Source organism: Cyprinodon tularosa, unplaced genomic scaffold (genome assembly GCF_016077235.1).
Source record: "Cyprinodon tularosa strain WSP-4 unplaced genomic scaffold, ASM1607723v1 ctg221, whole genome shotgun sequence".
In the NCBI taxonomy this organism is placed as follows: Eukaryota; Metazoa; Chordata; class Actinopteri; order Cyprinodontiformes; family Cyprinodontidae; genus Cyprinodon; species Cyprinodon tularosa.
Window position 1 is genome coordinate 883,397 of NW_024038824.1, and position 17,612 is coordinate 901,008.

A 17,612-nucleotide genomic window follows, 5' to 3' on the forward strand; every position below is an offset into this window, starting at 1 on the left:
AACTTTAGGAAAACCAGAGATCAGAAACTGGATTTGGTCTCAATGCTTCAAATATGCATCTTTAATCTTGTTTTAAGCTCTGCTTCAGGATTTATATCAGAATGTTCTAACACATATCTTAAGATGATGTGACAAAAACTACATTTAGATATCGATTGATTTAAGTATAGCTTACCCTTTAACATTTAATGTGTTCCTGTTTTCGCTTTGATCCACAACCTATAATTTTCTTTCAAATGGCATCAGCTCTAATCCAGTCCTTTTACCATTCAGTTCATTATTTTTCTTGTAGAGCTTTGAATGCTAGATCTTTTTTAAACTGTTAGATCTGATGCATGAAGCATTATGGATGAATTAAAGATGTATAAGTATCCAGCAGAGGTTCATTCCACCAACACTTTTAAAAACATGAAAATACGACTCTGTTATCACACAGCGATCGCCCGTATAAGGCTTATAAAGTGCATGCGGTGGCTTCCCCCTGCTCCCTGGGCAAGGTAGGAATGACCATAGCAATCGGTGACTCAGCATTTTCTAATTCTGTTTCTCACAGTTGTTGGCCACCCTGTTATTTCTCATTAATCAGTCACCAGGCATGAACCAAACATTTACCAGGGATAACAGGAGGAAGCTGATGTTTGCAGACACCTTTATCTAGAATGTTCTTGTTCAGGATTTATATTTATTCATCTTTTTTAATAGTGAAACCGTTCATCGCATCCATCAGACTGAAGGAGTCGATGCTCCAGTTTTGACTGACATAAAGCCTCATTAGTTCAGGTAGTTCCTCCTCAGTTTAACAAAGCCTATGCCTCAGTAGAGACTTGGAGCGCTATGCTGATGTTCCGCCTGTGTGAATTATTAGGAGGCTGAAAGAAGCGCAGCATCAGATGGCGCCGTCTGATGATGGTGTTTTTTTTTTTGTTTTTTCGTGTGTGTGTGAGGGTTAAAAAAACGGATGGTTGAAATATTCTCCATGACCCTCTGGTTCTCTCTGACTCCTCCCTAAAGCGTTAACCTTAAAGTCCCAAAATAATTGAAAACAGCAGCTGTGATAAGAAGTGGAAACTGTCCTGTGGTGTTAAAAACAACCTGCCTGAAAGCTTTCTGAAGATTCGGCTGATGGGTTATACAGATGATAAAAGCTGTGTGGCAGCAGCAGCAGCACAGTGTGTCTATGCTGCTGCTGCTGCTGGCACATATGAAGGCAAAATCTGGTTGCTTCACACAAACGAAGGTCACTTTATTTATTTATATGTATATATTGTGCTATTTAGCTTACCAGAAGATTAAGAATATATTAAATAACTAGAACTGGAAGTTAGTTAATAAATCAAGGGTAAAGCTGCTCATTTATTATCAGTTGTATGATTGTAACTGTAATTTTCCTACTGACCAGGGTTTTAGCCCCTTTCCTAAAAGGGTAAGACTCCTGAATCCAGCTGTTAAGAATCCAGTTGTCTTTCACCAATTTATTTGTTTAGGCTATGGTTATTAATCACCAACCAAATAAATGTTTCTCTGTTCATTCAGATGAAGAGTGAATCAAAGCAAACTAAATAAGCAAAACAAAATAAATAAAAGGGGAAGAGGGGTTTAAGAGTCCGTTCAAAGTCTGCAATGTTTGAAATTTTACATTTAAAAGTGTCCTTTATAATAGCAGCAGATAAAATGTCTAATAAACCCTGACACAGAGATGTTAACTGCAGTCAAAATAGTGAAGTTTCATTCAGTTTATGGAGGAAAATGAATAATGACCTAGAATGCATTAAACTATGATGAAAGACTCGTTAGCCTAGCTGGCCCCAGGGGTTCTGGTTCTGGTCGGGTCAACTGAAACAAAGAGAGGGTTAGTTCACGATTTAGCAATTAGCTTCAGCAAGAAGCGACTTGTTCGGTCTGTAGTGAGCATTAGCATTTAGTGAAACCTTTAACGATTGGCAGTTGAATCAGAAAGCTTATTTCAAATAAAAACACCAACACGGCTATCTATTCTAACTGTAGTTAACCAAAGTAGATGGGAAGGGGGGAAGGCTGCAGGAGCTGGTTCCTTTAGATTGTTAAGCTTTTTACATACTGTCCTTAACCCATTTAGGCCTAAAACGCCTGGAAAAAACACCTTAAAAACCTATGGCCGATTTTAAAAAATACCCCTAAAACCTGAAGTTTTTCTGTAAATTCAGCAACTGTGTCAACGCCTAGTAAATTATTGATATCTCAGCTTCTGTAGCAGATAGAACTCAAAATATATTTTATCTTTGAAATTCTTCCAAAAAAAAAAAGTTAAAAGCAGTAATCAAAAAGAAAAAAAAAATTCAACCTTTTATTTTTTCCATATGTGATCATGTCTTCATTGAGAATGTGCAATATAAAACGTTTTTAAAATAAAGAACAAACATTACATAAATACCTAACTGATGATTACTTATTAACAGTATTATTATGCATAATAATGCATATGTCTGTGTTATGAATTGCAATACAACTTACCTCCAGATGGCCACAAATCTGTCCCGGGACATATTTTGGGGGAACTGCGTCCTGAAGAGAGGTTTACTCTGTCGCCAATAATCTCTTCATACTGGCAACACAAGAAGTCCCATGCCCATACACAGCCCAATAAATGTCTTTGTCTCCGTCACAGTCACGGGTGACCACTTTGCCATCTTTGCTCTTGTTGGAGTTTGGTTTGTTTGGTCACTGTACCTATTCGTCTCGGTAACAAGATGCATCCAAAGTTCTTCATTAAAAATATGCTCAAATGCCTGCAGCGGTGTGGCGTCTGCAGGCAAAACAACTTTCACTCCAGGTGTGCGGTTGAAAACACTCCGTGCATTGCGGTGGTAGTTCTCCGTCTTCCAGTCACTATCAAAACCTTCAAACTCATCGTCGCTAGCGTCCGGCTCGTCGTCTTCGAACATATGTCTTAACCACAAATCCCGGTCGATTGGTTCAGCGCGTTCAAAGTCATCATTTTCATCTATACCGTCATCAAAGCTGACACACTCCTCAAAGTCACTGCCTTCCGACATCTCTTCTCTGTCAAACTCCTCCATGTTTGCTTGAAAAAAACTTCTTTCTTCTTGCTTGACTTATATGCTCTCCCGGCGTCAATGGTAGAATTACGCAACAGCGCCCCCGGCTTGAATGGTAGAAATGCGGTAATGCTTTCCCGGCCTAAATGGGTTAACTCTGTAGCATTCAAATCATTTAGACTTTAATCTTTTAAAACAATCTTTACTTTTTGTGAAGAATAGTTTCCTGTATTTGTATGTTTTCTGCCTTGAATAGAGGCAGAATGACGCATTCTTAACTAACTTGTGTTGCTGTTCTTGTAAAATTGTTCCAATCAAATCCAGCACGCTTCCTGCAGCTTTGTGTGTTTGTTTCAGACAATATAACATCTTCCACCTATAGATTTGTTTATTCTGAAGATGGGTTAGTTCCTGCAGACAGGACTCCATTCATCCTTCTCCACCTTTGTATCGTTCAAATCTCCTTCCTGCAAACATGTTATTTTTATCTGCTCCGAGGGTTAAACCCACAGTTCTGGTGGAAGTAACGGGCTCCTGGTGAAAGTCCCCAGAGAGCAGCGGTAGGAAGGAAGGGATTGTATCTGCTGCTCCTCTCCTACATTGTCTTATTATAGCAAACTATTATTGCTCGTCTCCCTACAGGAGAATATTGTTTGATTAAACTGTAGACCTGCATCATTAATCTACTTTTGTTTTATATCAACCTTTTCTTGGTGCATCACATCTTAAGGTGAAGAAAAATCCCTGATCTACAGTACATGCTTTAAAGTTTATCAACAGCATAATTCATGAATAAAATTGAACCCTTGCCAACTGAGACGTATATGTTTCTGCATCATCTATCATCAAAGAGATCTTCATAGAACAGAATCAGGGTTTCCGTCTCTGTCATTAAAAATCCTTAAGTCATTAAATTATTTTTATTTTTTAATTAAGGCTTTAAGTGGCATTGAAGTTAAATGTGATTATCGTGACATTTAAAATGCATTATTTATATATAAAAAAGGAAAAGGTTATAAAAACAGTTTTGGCAGCGATATTATAACGGATAGAACTGGTTCCGCATGTTTGTGCAGAATAGCATAGAACAGCCGTTCGACAAAGAAGCGTGTTGGAAAATGGATGGATTTATATATATGAGAGTCGTGGATACCTGTTGATGGCATTGAAATTTTTTCTAAGCATGAAAAGAGTATTAAAAAGCATTAAATTAGAATAACTCATTCCTGTATAAATGCTGAGAATAGCACCTCCTTTTTTTTCCAAAGTGAAGTGGCTGAACTCTGTAAAAACATTGTTTTTATCATTTATAGTTTGTTTTTTTTCTTTTGCAGCCTTAGAAAAGTCTAATTTAAAAACTAAATATAACTGCATAAGAGTAAACTGGGACACGATAACAGAAATGGGCCTTCAGAATCTAATAATAAACATGATATATTTTTTCAGTGTCTTACTAAAATTTCTTCATAAACTAAGTGGATTTGATCTTTTTACCACCACTAACTCAATGATGCTACAAATGGAAGAACTCTATACCTCTGATAGTTTTGTATATAAGAATACATTATACAAAACATTAGGTCTTTCTGCATGGAGTTTGCATGTTCTCCCTGAACATGTGTGGGTTCTCTCCGGGTACTCCGGCTTCCTCCCACAATCCAAAAACATGAGTTAGGTTACCGGTAATTGGCTTCTCTAAATTCTCTTTAGGTGTGAGTGTGAATGGTTGTTTGTCCTGTTTGTCTCTGTGTTGCCCTGCGATGGACTGGCGACCTCTCCAGGGTGTACCCTGCATTTATCCCATTGAGAGCTGGAGATGGGCACCAGCACCCCTCGTGATCCCAGCAGGGATCAGCGTGACAGAAAATGGAAGGATGGATGAATACATTATATAGTTCTAGTTTAAGTTTAGTACAAAATCTGATTCAAGATGATGTTTTTCTTTGTTTCTTTTTAGTCACCTGGACCATCACCACCTATGGGACCCCAATGAGTTTGCTGTGTCCTGCTTCAGGATCATCATGTACTCCATCCAGGTAACTTCTATTAAACTCTCTACAGAATCCTCAGTAAAAGAAAAAAGGTAAATAAGGATATAAGTTGGGATTTTTTTTTATTTTTGCCTTCCAGAAAGTGTATCACATGTTTCAGCGATTGCAATAGAAATATTTTAGATGTACAAAAAGTTAAAGCAAGATAGAAGCTCACAAAGGGAGAACAGTGGGGAGTTGCTGCCCCCCTCAAGAAGAACCATGAGTCTTTATTGTTATGTAACCATAATGACATTAAATGAAGTTGTTTTACTAAACACTTAAAGTTCAGACAGAGAAGTAAAGATATGACTTATTTAAGTTGTCTGCTTTTCTTCATTTATATAGCATTTTTATTTCATGGTTTATTGGTAATTATTGTTTAACTTTAGCTGCCTCTTTGGACAGGAAAAAGATGCTTTTAATCTCAGTAGGACCTTCCTGGTTAAATAAAGGTTTAATACAAAAACAAATTTCACCTGAATAACATTGCATTTGGAAAGAAAACCAATCTAAACTATTGATTAGTGGAAATAATTTCTCACAGTATAGCTGTTTAGACTTCGACAACTTTTAATGTCATTTTGTATACACAGATTGTATACGAAACGAAAATTCACTACAGCTTTTCACTACCAGATCCATACCGGAAGCACTGATTGGCGCGTGTGTGAGCAGATATTCATCTAGGTCAACATAAATAATGTTATTATGGTACTAAAAGTACTTATTTTTATCCTAAATCAATATATAATGTGACACTGCATTTCTAAAAAAAAAAAATATCTTATGACTTTTCTGAGACAATTTGATGCTTTATACATTTTCTAAGTTAAACAGCTTGTGTGACATCATCAGCTGACATGCTCAATGCAGTCCTGCAAAATATGATTACACCATGTTGATCTGCTTTTTAGTTATTTTCTTTCTTTAGATTACACACTATATATCAAATATAAAAATATAATTGAGGTATTTTTTACAAATTAAAATCGAGGGCAACCCGGATGTACATCTGGTTGCGCATGCACAAATGAGGTGATGGTACAGATCTTGCTTCCGTTACGATTGGGTAGTGACACACATCTCTTCCTCAAACACGTATTGCTGCAATGGTAGCCACCATGAGTCAAAAAGCCTCAAAAAAGCATTTCAGTAACATGTCATCCAAAGTAGAGTGAAATCTGTAACAAAAAGCCTGCATTCACCACAGCTTTAGAAGTCAATAAATGTATGTAAACCTACAATTCCTTACAAACAAGATCAGTATACATTTGCAGCATCTATTGCTTTGGTCTCTATGGTAATAGGCAACACTGTCTAATTAAACCAAATGGAAAAAGTTAGTTTCACGCTAATTTAGGCAGTGCAGTTGACTAACTTGACAAAGAGAAACATAGTAATTTTCTCCCTTTTAAATTTTTTCTCCATCTTTAGCTTCTTCCACCGGGAGAAGGCTTGCCTGATGTTTATCCTATCCTTTATCCTCCATTTTTGTATTCTGAGTTTTCAGTTTTTTTCCCATTCTTGGAGATGGGGAAACCGTTTCTTGTGCTGCTGCTGCACATCCATGTTCCTGCATTGAGCTGCAGCAGTGCAGACTTCCAGCTGTTGGATTGTCTCTAAATGATCTTCACTGCCGCCTCTTACTGGACTACCAGCAAGGAGAAATGTTGTTATTCCATCGATTAGTACTATTTCATCCCTTGCCACCATCTGCAGTTTCAAGATGGCAGACTTTCATGGAGCTCCGTAAACGGATGACCTGTCTTATGTATAAGCTAAGACAAAAATTCATTAGTTGATGCGCGCAAAGTGCTATATATTGATCTGAAGATCATTTAATGTATTTCATGTTAAGCTAAGACTAGGGTAAAAAGTTACAGTTGACCTAAGACCCAGTGGAAATTTTATAAGAACTTGGGCAGCATTAGGAGTGATGGAGTCAACACTTCCAATTTCTCCTAGGAGTTTCTGCTGGAGGAGGAAAGACGAGTCATTGGTTTGATCTGGAGTAAATGTTGTGACTGCTGCAATAGTGTCCCCAGGAAAATAAAACCTCTACAAGAAAGCGAGATGCTGCTATGTAGAACAAGATGAACCCTTTGGGCACAGTTCTCCTCTCTGCTCTTAGAGATGGATTCTTGGAGTGTGGATTGTATTTTCCATCTGTAACTCCTGTATGTCAGAGGGTGTTGTTACCCATTCTGCCTTCATTCGAACTGCAGCATTTCTCTGTTTTTACCAGGATGATATCAGTCTTTAAAAACGGAGTCTGATGACATTCTGAAATCCGTTTCATACTCAGCTTTCAGAAAGAGCAGTAGCCGACATAACGTTTGGTTACTGAAGTCATCACCTGAATCTGAGGCAAACATTGATTTTATTCTCATACTGTAGCTAGAGGAAGGGGTTTAGGATGGTGTTTTACTATCAGGAACACTTTTGATAGAATGAAAATGAAATTTTTTTACCAATTAACCTGTAAAAAATGTCTTAATAAGCAGAACCTTCATCACTAAAGGATGAGCAGCTCATTAAAGATGAAATTCCTCGATCCTGAAAGATGTTTTACAGAGTTTATTTTTACCAGATATGAGTAACGATTACACTCCTTGTATATCAGATCTTCCAGTGGTCCAGCATCTTGTGCCGCAGCAAAACCCTAACTTTATTTAACGTCTTCAGAGCCAGAAGTGGTCTAGATTCTATTGTTTCTTTTTGGCTGAAAAATTTATTAGTGGAGTCATGGAGTTATCTGTGCTCTTTTATTTACTGTTTTTACTTTTTCACAAGTTAATAAGATTAAAACTAAACAAACATTTTTATCTTCAGTCTAAAGGTTTTTAAATGTTTTATATCACTGCTGCTTACTTATCAAGGCTGAACTTGAAATACTCTAGAGAGCTGTTCTTAATTAAATTTCTTTTTGTTTACACTTGTGTATACAAAATGACAAAATAACATCTGTCTAAGTCTAAAATGGGAACTAAATAAAGTTAATATGTGTTCCATGTCAAGATCGTGACCCAATGGCATAAAGGGTTTGCATTTAAGCTTTTAGTTATCCAGCCCTTCATCTAATTCTGTTGGTGGTAAATTCTAAATATGCATCATTACATTTGGGCAAATTAACACAAAATCTTTAGACATAAGTTGATTTCTTAAGGCCTGATTCTGATACCTCGAAATAAATTCTGAGTGATTTCTGGTTTATAGGAAAAAACTTGATGCAAAAGTGGAGGAATTTAGGACAATAAGTGAAGCTATACATCTTCCAATGTTTAGACTCATTAAACAAACATTAACAGGAATGTTTCTTTGCAATATACTTTAACAGTCTAAAATTTTATTATTTTAAAGTTTACATTATAAACCATGCCATAAATCATGGCTTTACAACAGGAACCAGTCATCTAATTGGAAAACAGTTCAATTTCTTTTAGTTGTAGTTTGGATTTGTTATTGAAAATTGGTCCTCTCTTGTCTTTTTCTCCGACTCATCCAGGCTCAGCACTCTCACCACGTGATCCAGCAGGTTCTGAACCACCTGGACGCCAACAACAAGAGCACGCCGCGGGTCAGAGCCGGTATCGTCCAGGTCCTGCTGGAGACGGTGGCCATTGCTGCTAAAGGGTCTGTGGGTGAGTCCAGGAAATGTTCCCATTCCTTCATAGAGAAGATTGTGCGTCAAACCTTCAGTTATTGATGACATGCTGGCGAGCATTTCATTTTTAAATGGACTGCAGTGATACCAGGCGGAGAAAATGTCACGGTTCATATGACGTGTTAATAGAAACGCCTCCCTCTGGAGAGAAAAAAAGTTCATTTATCCTCCTCACTGCAGTCGTATAGAAACTTCCACAAACAAAACTGTAGCCCATATTATCAAAGTATGATCAGCTTTATATGAGTTTAATTTGAAGCTAAAAGTTAGATGATTTCATGCATATAATCAGACTGCAGTTAGTCTCAGCATGGATGATTTTGAATGTGGACAAAAACCTAAGATAAGTTTGTTTCTCTTAGAATCTAACTGCTCTTTGTCTTTTCTTTCGCCCACTAAAGTATGTGATAATTGAATTATATTTCTGAAGCATGAAGGTTATCACCTCGAGAACAGAGGAGCAAAAACAAATTAACAGAAAACAAATTAGCATTTGCCACGACAAAATATTTCTGTTACATGAAGGTGAAAATCTCCGACCAGAAGAGATAATTAAAAACTTTGATTTATTTAATGAAAGCAGTTTCTGTTCCAATTAAACTTTGTTGAATGTGTGTTTGTGTGTTGGGGGGAAAATAAAAATAAAATTCATTGTGGACAGGAATGATCCAAGAGTCCAAAGGAAGTGATGTGTTCAACTTTGAAAGTGAAAACCCGACTCCTCCTAATCTTTGGCTCGGTACAGTAACATATACGGTGTGGTTGGATTAAAAATGTCTGCAGCTTTTCCCTCTTATTCACCTGACATCAACAAGTCTCTGAAAAAAAAAATGGAGCTGTTAAAGACGCTGCATACTGTTTGTAACAGAACTGAAGACATTAAGTAATATCTGTGCTGCTTTAGCTGCGCGGTGGAAAAAGTGGGTCTAATGTGCGTTGGGCAGAGCTACCCTATCATTTCTTTGCCTGTAACAATGGCAGCTATATTTGCTGTGATCAGTGGGTAAAAAGTTGTTTTTATATGTTTTTAAGTGAGAAAGTCCCCCTGAAAACTTCATCTGTGCAGTCAGTTTATCAAGATTACAATCCTGCCTTTAAATTTTATGTCGTTGTCGGAGCTGCTCAGAGCCCCACACACCGGCATTGCGCTGTCACTAGGAATCCCATTCAACGCGTCCCGCGCATCAGATGCTCAGCAGCTCACGATGTGCTGCTTCAGCTTCTTAAACGCTCTGCGGGACATTTTGCTGCACCTTGATGTGCGTCAACCATTTACTTTGCATGTAAACTAGCTGCTCCTGATGCCTCTGCTACTTTAGGTGTGAACGTAGCATAAGCGAACAGCTGAGCACAAATAAGCGAACAGCTGAGCACCATAAAAAAGTTACAGTTCATTTTTCTCCAAACTTACTAATTGAACTAAAATTAGCTGATATTTTCATTATGACCTCTGTTGTGTCATTTATATTCAGGGTTTCTGCGGGTCATTAAAAATCATTAAAATTCATTAAATTATTGTTTTTTAAATGAAGGCCTTAATTAGCATTAGAATTCATTAAAGTTGATAATCGTGGAAATAAAATGCTTCGGAAAAGTAGCTTTAGGTGGAGAAAAGGCTAGAGAATGGTTAAAATGCAAATTTTAACCAAAGTGGTGGGAAAACGGGGTGAAGGTGGTGAAGGATTTTGCCGTGTGTATATATACACAAGTCATGGATATTTGTTGATGGCATTAAGATTATTTCTAAGAGCATTAAAAGAGCAAATAAAAAGCATTAAATAAAGTTACTCATTCATGTATAAACCCTGATATTGTATCATCTATATGTCTCATGTCTTCATTTCTGTTCAAAAGTTTGAAATGTAAAAAGTTAACCCTTTAATGTTTTTGCTTTAAATCTAAATTCAGGCGACACTTACCTGTCTATAGCATCCACTTTGCCTTGGATATAAACTATGCAGGAAAAAATCCATGTTGATGTCAGGTTCGTAATGGTATCCCTTTAAAATTCTCACAGGTTTTAATTAATATAGAAAACAGGGAGGGACCAGAAGAAACCTGAAAGTTCAATCCTTAAAGGTCTGATTTGGTTTGAGTAGTTAATTATGTTTACTTTATTTTGAGCTCCATGATTACAGAAATAAGATCTTCGATTGTTTTTAAGCTTTTTTTTTATCCAAGTCCTTTAAAAAAAAAAATAAATAAATAAATAAAATGCCTAACCAGCCAGAACTGCTAAAGCCAAACTATGCATTAAGATTTTTCAGGTTCTGAAAGGCGCATTTATCTCTGGGTTTCTTCTGGTCCCTCCTTATTTGTAGGTTTTTTAAACTGAGCCTAACGGTGGGGAGCTGCAGATTCTAGCCGTGTTGTGATAGCTGACAGTGATGTGTAGAGCAGTAAGGTGATGTGCCAACAAAGTCTTTGCAGTAGTCTCTTATTAATAATAAAACAAATTAAAGTAAACAAAAAACAGGTTTTGTCACAGTTTTTTGGGTGAAATGTTTTATTTCTGGTATTTACCCTGGAACTCTTGGCGTCTCCATATGAAGGATTTCAAATCTCCAGAGCTGCGTTCTATTTTTAAAGATAGTAGCTAAAGAATGTAGCTAATTTTTAGAGCATTGAGGCCTCATAGGGCCATAGGGGCGAACCAGGCGGCACTGACTAAATGATAATCTGAGGTGTTGCTTTCTGTGACAGAATAAATTAGTCTTGCTGTTACTGCTGCCTGCACCTTTCTGCAGCTTGTAGCAGGTGTCTGATTGTTACAAGACTAAATTTAGTTGTAGTAAATTTGGAATATGTTATAGTTTCAAATTTGGACCAAGATCCAACATGCAGCTACTGCTCATCAGAACCAGGCACTGTTTGATTTAACAGCCATCATGATGTTTGGCTGTAAAATGATTTTAACCAAATCATAATTTTTGAAACTCATAACTTACCAGATTTGCTATTACTAAAGTGCAAAAGCACAATTATTAATGCTTAGCACATTTTTTTTCTATTGATGTTGAGTTTCTGACTAATTTTAAAATCTCAAATAGAAATTCATTTAAGATCCAAATAATTAGAAATTCTCCAGTATGACTTTTGTTAGAGCCTGATATTTTTATCTTTATCTATTATAATCAAAGCCAGGCTATTATATTGATTTTTATACCAGAAGCTTTATTTAGCGCTTAAGCTGGTTGATAAAAATTGGATTGTATGACTCATTGTATTTTTATTTTTTTTCTATAACATTTTTTTCTTTTAAATCTGGAGATTGTATCATTTTGAACCGCGTTTATTAGACTCTGTAAACACATGAAAAGAACATGATCAAATAGTTCTGCCATTTTCCCTACTCCACCCATTCATGGATGAAGGCAGGAGTCACCATAGCAACCTGTGACTCTATTGCATTTAGAAGAATTTTTCTTCTTTTTTTATTTGATTTATTAATATTGCAATACTCTGGTTTCTATGTATTCTCTGTTTATATTTTTTATCTATACCTTACCTATAGTAAACAGATACCTATTTATTGGTGTTTCTTTTTCAATAAATCTAAAATTAAAGCAAAAGTTTTAGCTTTAGTTCTGAGATTTTATTGTTTATGTAATACTATTAATATTATAGTGATTATTTTTCCTCTTTGTCCTCTAGAAACTGAATTTAGGATCACTGTGGTCTATTTTTTTATTTTTATAAATAGCAGTAATTTGTTGAAATAAAAAAATATCTTAAGTTAACAGAATAGAATAGAATCAAATACACTTTATTGTCCCCTAGAGCAGACATTCCCAACCTCGGCCCTCGAGGCCTGCTGTCCTGCAGGTTTTAGAGGTTTCCTTGCTCCAGAACAGCTGATTTTAATTGAAAGCTGATTAACAGGCTTTTGGTCTACTGCAACCATTATAATCAGCTGTGCTAAAGCAGGGAAACCTCTAAAACCTGCAGGACAGCGGGCCTCGAGGACCGAGGTTGGGGATGCCTGCCCTAGAGGATATGGACCCAAGTGTGCAGTGCATAGTAGTAGCTGCCATTATAAAAAAAAATAATAATAAATACGATTAAAAAAACAAAAACGAACTAAAAATGCACACATAGGCTACAAACGCACTCATAATACATCCCCTAAAGAATATATATAATTATTTCTGGAGCACTTTCAGCTACTACACAAGACCAAAGTACAGTGAATATCACTGTATAAATTGAGTTAAAAATGTAAGACAGTTAAAAAAAATTAAGTACAAAATAAACTCATATTTGGTTTACAAAAAAATAAGCATAAAAAATCTTGTTTTTTTCAGTCTCTGCAGATAAAAAGATCCCGCAGCATGAGGCTGCCTTTACTATGCTTTGAATCTGGGCTGTTTTGACCTCCTGTTGATATTTTTGAATCAAGAAATGTTAAAATTGTCTGTTTTTGCATTTTCCCTTTGTTTTGCACCACTGAGCACCGTTGGTTAAAACTAGCCCCGAGCTAAACACACTGAACACCTCACAGCCGGAGCAGTCAGCTGTGAAACATAATGAGCATATTGTGCCATCATCACCTAATGGAAGAAAATGACACATGTAAAAATTGTTCCTTTTATCGCTGCATGAAATCAAAGAGGATTTCCTTGTTTTTGCAAAGGATGAAGCCGGTTCTGATTCCGGTTATTCGAGTCAGATTTTTATTTTTATTTTCTAACTGCCGGTGTGTGACGGCAGGTCCGACGGTGCTGGAGGTCTTCAACACTCTGCTCAAACACCTGAGGATGAGCGTGGACTTCGAGCTGGGCGAGAGCTCCAGGAGGAACTCCAGCAGCAGCGTCTCGTCCGCCCGTGGCAGAGAGAGCGACGAGCGAATCGTGCAGAACGCCATCATCCAGACCATCGGTGTGGCCCTTTTCTACCCGGGCTTTTAATTCTTTTTTTAAACGCTGCCGTGTTTGAGCTCTGACTCATTTCTCTGTTCCTCTCTGCAGGGTTTTTTGGGGGAAATCTGCCAGATTACCAGCGAGCTGAAGTCATGATGTTCATCATGGGGAAAGTGCCAGTGTATGGGACCCCCTGCCACACCTTGGACACAGTTAAGATCGGGTGAGTCACATGGCCACTCTAACCCATGCAGACTGTGAATCATCCTGATTCTAGAGGCTTTCAGAGCCCAGCATTCAGTCTCTCTGTTCTTCATCAGCTTTCTGAGTCACCACCAAAGATCCTAACTGGAAAGTTTAACAGCAACAGACAGAAAACCCAATTTGATGGATGTCAGCCTACATCCCTGTCTAGAATCTGATTAAGTTTAACTTTCTGTCCTGTGTTGGTTTTGTTTACGCCAGATCCAAACAAGATGGGAACTAAAGGATGTAAAACTAATTTTTTTTGTTGAAGGCCTTGACTCTTTAATTCTGGACTCACAGATGATTGTAGCACATGTTCAGAAAAGATAAACACACTAAAAGTTTAATCTGCCCTCCCAGATGCCCCGCAGTGCTCTCAGCCTCGGGGTCACCAGGAAGGAGAGACAAGCTGCAGGCCTCAGGAGAGCCAGGAGGATAATCCCAAATCAAATGAACCCTGTTCTCCTTCTGCTCCTTAGAATTACAGACGTTCTTCCTCTTTCTTCCTTTACTGCTGCAAGCATTGGTTTGAACCTGCAGCCTGTCGGCATCATGCTTCCATCCCTTAACACTTTATATATCAGACTGGCCCTTTGCTTTAGTTTGGAGATAATGTCATGATGTTATTTGAAAAAAAAAGCAAATGAATATATGTGAGGAGTTTATTTTTTAAAGGAGCTGATATTGGACTGAATCATCACTGCAGCTCTGTGACTATTATGTTGATGCTCTGCCTCAGGCACCAGGGGACCAAGAGGATCCAGACGATGCTCCTCAGCTCCCTCATCATGGTGAGACCTCCTCTTCTTTCACCTCCTCCTCGCGGTCTAAATGTTTTAAGTTGGATCATCTATCCTTTGATGTGATTTAAAAAAAATAGCATCACAGTATGTATCCATGGCTTCAATATCTTTCATCTGAAGTTCCTTTAGTTTCCTTTAGTATTAGTGTTACTGCTGCTCTAAAGGCTGTGACCAAAAAGGCTGCAGAACTGAGCGAGCCTTAAAAATGTATTTGATAAAAAAGTGACCTCCTTTTGTGTTTTTTTTTTTTTTATGGAATAGATGCACAATTTTCCAACCATGAATCACTCTGAAAGGTTAAGCTAACCTGCAAACTGGGTTCTTTTTCAACATAATTACCTGCGTCAAGGAGGTTATGTTTTCGTTTTCGGTTTGTCTGTTTTCAAATAACTAGAAAGTTTTGGGTGGATTTTTATTAACATTTCAAAGAGGTGCATATTGTGAATGGCAAAAAAAATTAAATATTACATTTTGATGATGATCTGTATCACCATCTGGATCAAGGAAATTCTTAGAAGGATTCTGTGAATAAGTATGAACTTAAAGTGAAAGTCCCAATATGTCGGTGGAAATGAGCTACTTGGTGGAGGTCCGCATTCTCTGAGTGTTTTTCTGGTTTGATATAAAAATCTTCCTCTCTATTGCAAAAATTTAATTTATTTCCTTTTATGTAAAATGTTATTTCCCTTGTTTTAAAACCTAAAAACAAAATCTTTGATCTTGAACTTAAAAAGTAAAAAAAAATAAATCCTGTGGCTCCAAAGAGAGGAAGCTGGGCTGTGAGTGAACTTGTCTCCCCGGGTTGCAGAAGGTGCTGACCCCTGCTGTAGATGGAAACCTTTCAAAACGAGGGCATTCAGCAGACTGTTAGTGAAAGCAGCTGATTTTTGGGTTCTCTGAGGTTTTTCATACTGAAAGGCTCAGACGAATCTCCACTGACTGCAGTCATAGAAAAACTAAGTCCACCCTAATCCAGCTGCAGGAATCTAAAACTTTACATCAACTGATCAGATAAACTCAGTCACTGCTTATGAAATAAGAATAAAACATAAGTTTGAACTATAATTTAGTGCCTCTGTGTTTAATTTCTGTTCTAAATAAACGTGATGAAGGGGCCTGGAGTCTTTACCTTCTGTAATTACTTCCCCCAAGACAGAGAGCCTCATCATAAGAGATGAAGAGGTACAGGTGTTACCAAGTAGAGACGCCAAGACAGCAGCTAGGATATTTCTAGATAGATTCTTCCTTTTCAAAGTTGATCTAAACACATGTCCATCTGAAAGCTGCTGAACCACATTATTCCTGCAGGGATGCAAACAAGCAGGGCAGCAGTTCATATATTCAAGTTGCATCTTTATCAATCCTGAAAAACAAGCATGCATGTTTCTAAAAGCTGCTGCTACTAACTCTTTTCAATACTATTGCGTGTGAGATGTGCAAGTGAGTATTCAACCATTACCTCCAGCTGCATCCTTTCCCATGCACTGATGCAAACACTGAAGCCCCAAAGAGCTGCTGCAGCTATTTGACTCTGAGTGGATGTTTGACCCACTGGAGGACCAAACAAAGATGGATGAGGGTTAGCATCCTGGTTGAAGATTAAAGCTGAATCTCCTCCTGGTTCATCTGTGAGGTGTGAAAACTACTCGAGGCATTGATTGGCGGTGGGCTCAAAGTTTAGCTCAAAGGCTGGAGATGAAAAAATATTTTTGTTTGTTTGCTCCCTCCAGGTTTTTCGTCCTTTTTTTAGTGTTCTGCTGCTGAAAACAAAGCCAGAAATCTGAAACTTTTTAAAAATATCTCTGGTTTTAATGGATTGTCATGCTGCAGCTACTGAAGACACTGAAAGTAAAATTTTAGAGGTTTTCCTCTTGGTAACCTAACCATTCTTGCCGAGCTGACCTCCTGCCTCCTGCTTGTTGATCTGTGACAGTTCCGGTCTCTTCCCTCCTCAGGTTACGTCTGGGTTCAAGTCCAAATCCATGTCGGCAGCGTTGCCCCCTCCCTTCCTGGACCCGCTCTTCTCCATCTCGCTGATGGAGGACAGCGAATTGAGACAGTTGGTCCTGGAGATCCTCCATAACATCATCGATCGCCATGACAACCGCGCCAAGCTACGCGGCATCAGGTAACTTTGCAGTCTGTCGATCCACATCTAATTCCTGCTTTCTGAGAGACTAGGTTCACGGTCAAAGTTTGTTTTTTCTTTCTCTTCCAGAATTATCCCAAATGTTGCTGCTCTGAAGATTAAAAGGGAGAAAATTTCTAAACAGGACGTTGCGTTCATGAAAAAGGTAATAAATGGAAATAAAAATGGCACCATTTTTCAGGGGTTAACGTTTTACTAACTGTAGATGTAGGTTAGCATTCGGTAAATTAACAGTGTCTTGGTGAAGATTAATCTTAATTTTTTGGGGAAATTCATTTTTTTTTTTTAAGATATCAACAACTTAACCGATAAGGAATGTAACCTCTACCCAAATTCTCTGTGGAAAAATGCCCTCCCCTATTATTTTTTGGGGAAAAAGAAACCTTCACTGCAAAAACCAATCTAGAAATTAGTTAAGATTTCTTAAATTAAGTGTATTTACCCTAATTTTGAGTAATTAAAAAAATAGATCTGCCAATAAAAATAGAATAATTAGATATTATGCACTTGAAATAAGAGACTGCAGTTCTTATTCCATTGGCAAATTTTCTCACTTATTTGCTCCATTCAAGAAAAAAACAATCACTTATTTTTTGATAAATAGACTTAATAAATATAATAAATTTTTTTGCTGTGTGTTAAACCAGGTTCTTCCATTGAAAATAAACTCTGACCACCTCGGTTAGAACTTGGTTAAACTTCAACCAAGTTGTGAGGGAAAGTAACCACCACCTTCGTTTTCTGATGAAAGAAAACCCATTTTACATTCTCCGGCTAAAGTTAACTTTCATGTCTTAAAGGAATAGTACACCCAAAACATGAT

At 37.5% G+C, this 17,612-nt stretch overlaps 1 protein-coding gene across 5 annotated transcripts in view; it reads left to right on the top strand.

Moving 5' to 3' along the window:
* The window catches only part of efr3a (EFR3 homolog A (S. cerevisiae)), a 105,433-nt gene that overhangs the window by 71,427 nt on the left and 16,394 nt on the right, over positions 1 to 17,612 (top strand). For all 5 annotated transcript variants that reach the window (XM_038286169.1, XM_038286167.1, XM_038286168.1 and 2 more), the window contains 7 exons: positions 4,993 to 5,071; positions 8,574 to 8,709; positions 13,443 to 13,610; positions 13,700 to 13,814; positions 14,577 to 14,628; positions 16,596 to 16,768; positions 16,859 to 16,934. In XM_038286169.1, coding sequence (XP_038142097.1) covers positions 4,993 to 5,071; positions 8,574 to 8,709; positions 13,443 to 13,610; positions 13,700 to 13,814; positions 14,577 to 14,628; positions 16,596 to 16,768; positions 16,859 to 16,934 — 799 coding nt within the window. The remainder of the gene's footprint in view (positions 1 to 4,992; positions 5,072 to 8,573; positions 8,710 to 13,442; positions 13,611 to 13,699; positions 13,815 to 14,576; positions 14,629 to 16,595; positions 16,769 to 16,858; positions 16,935 to 17,612) is intronic.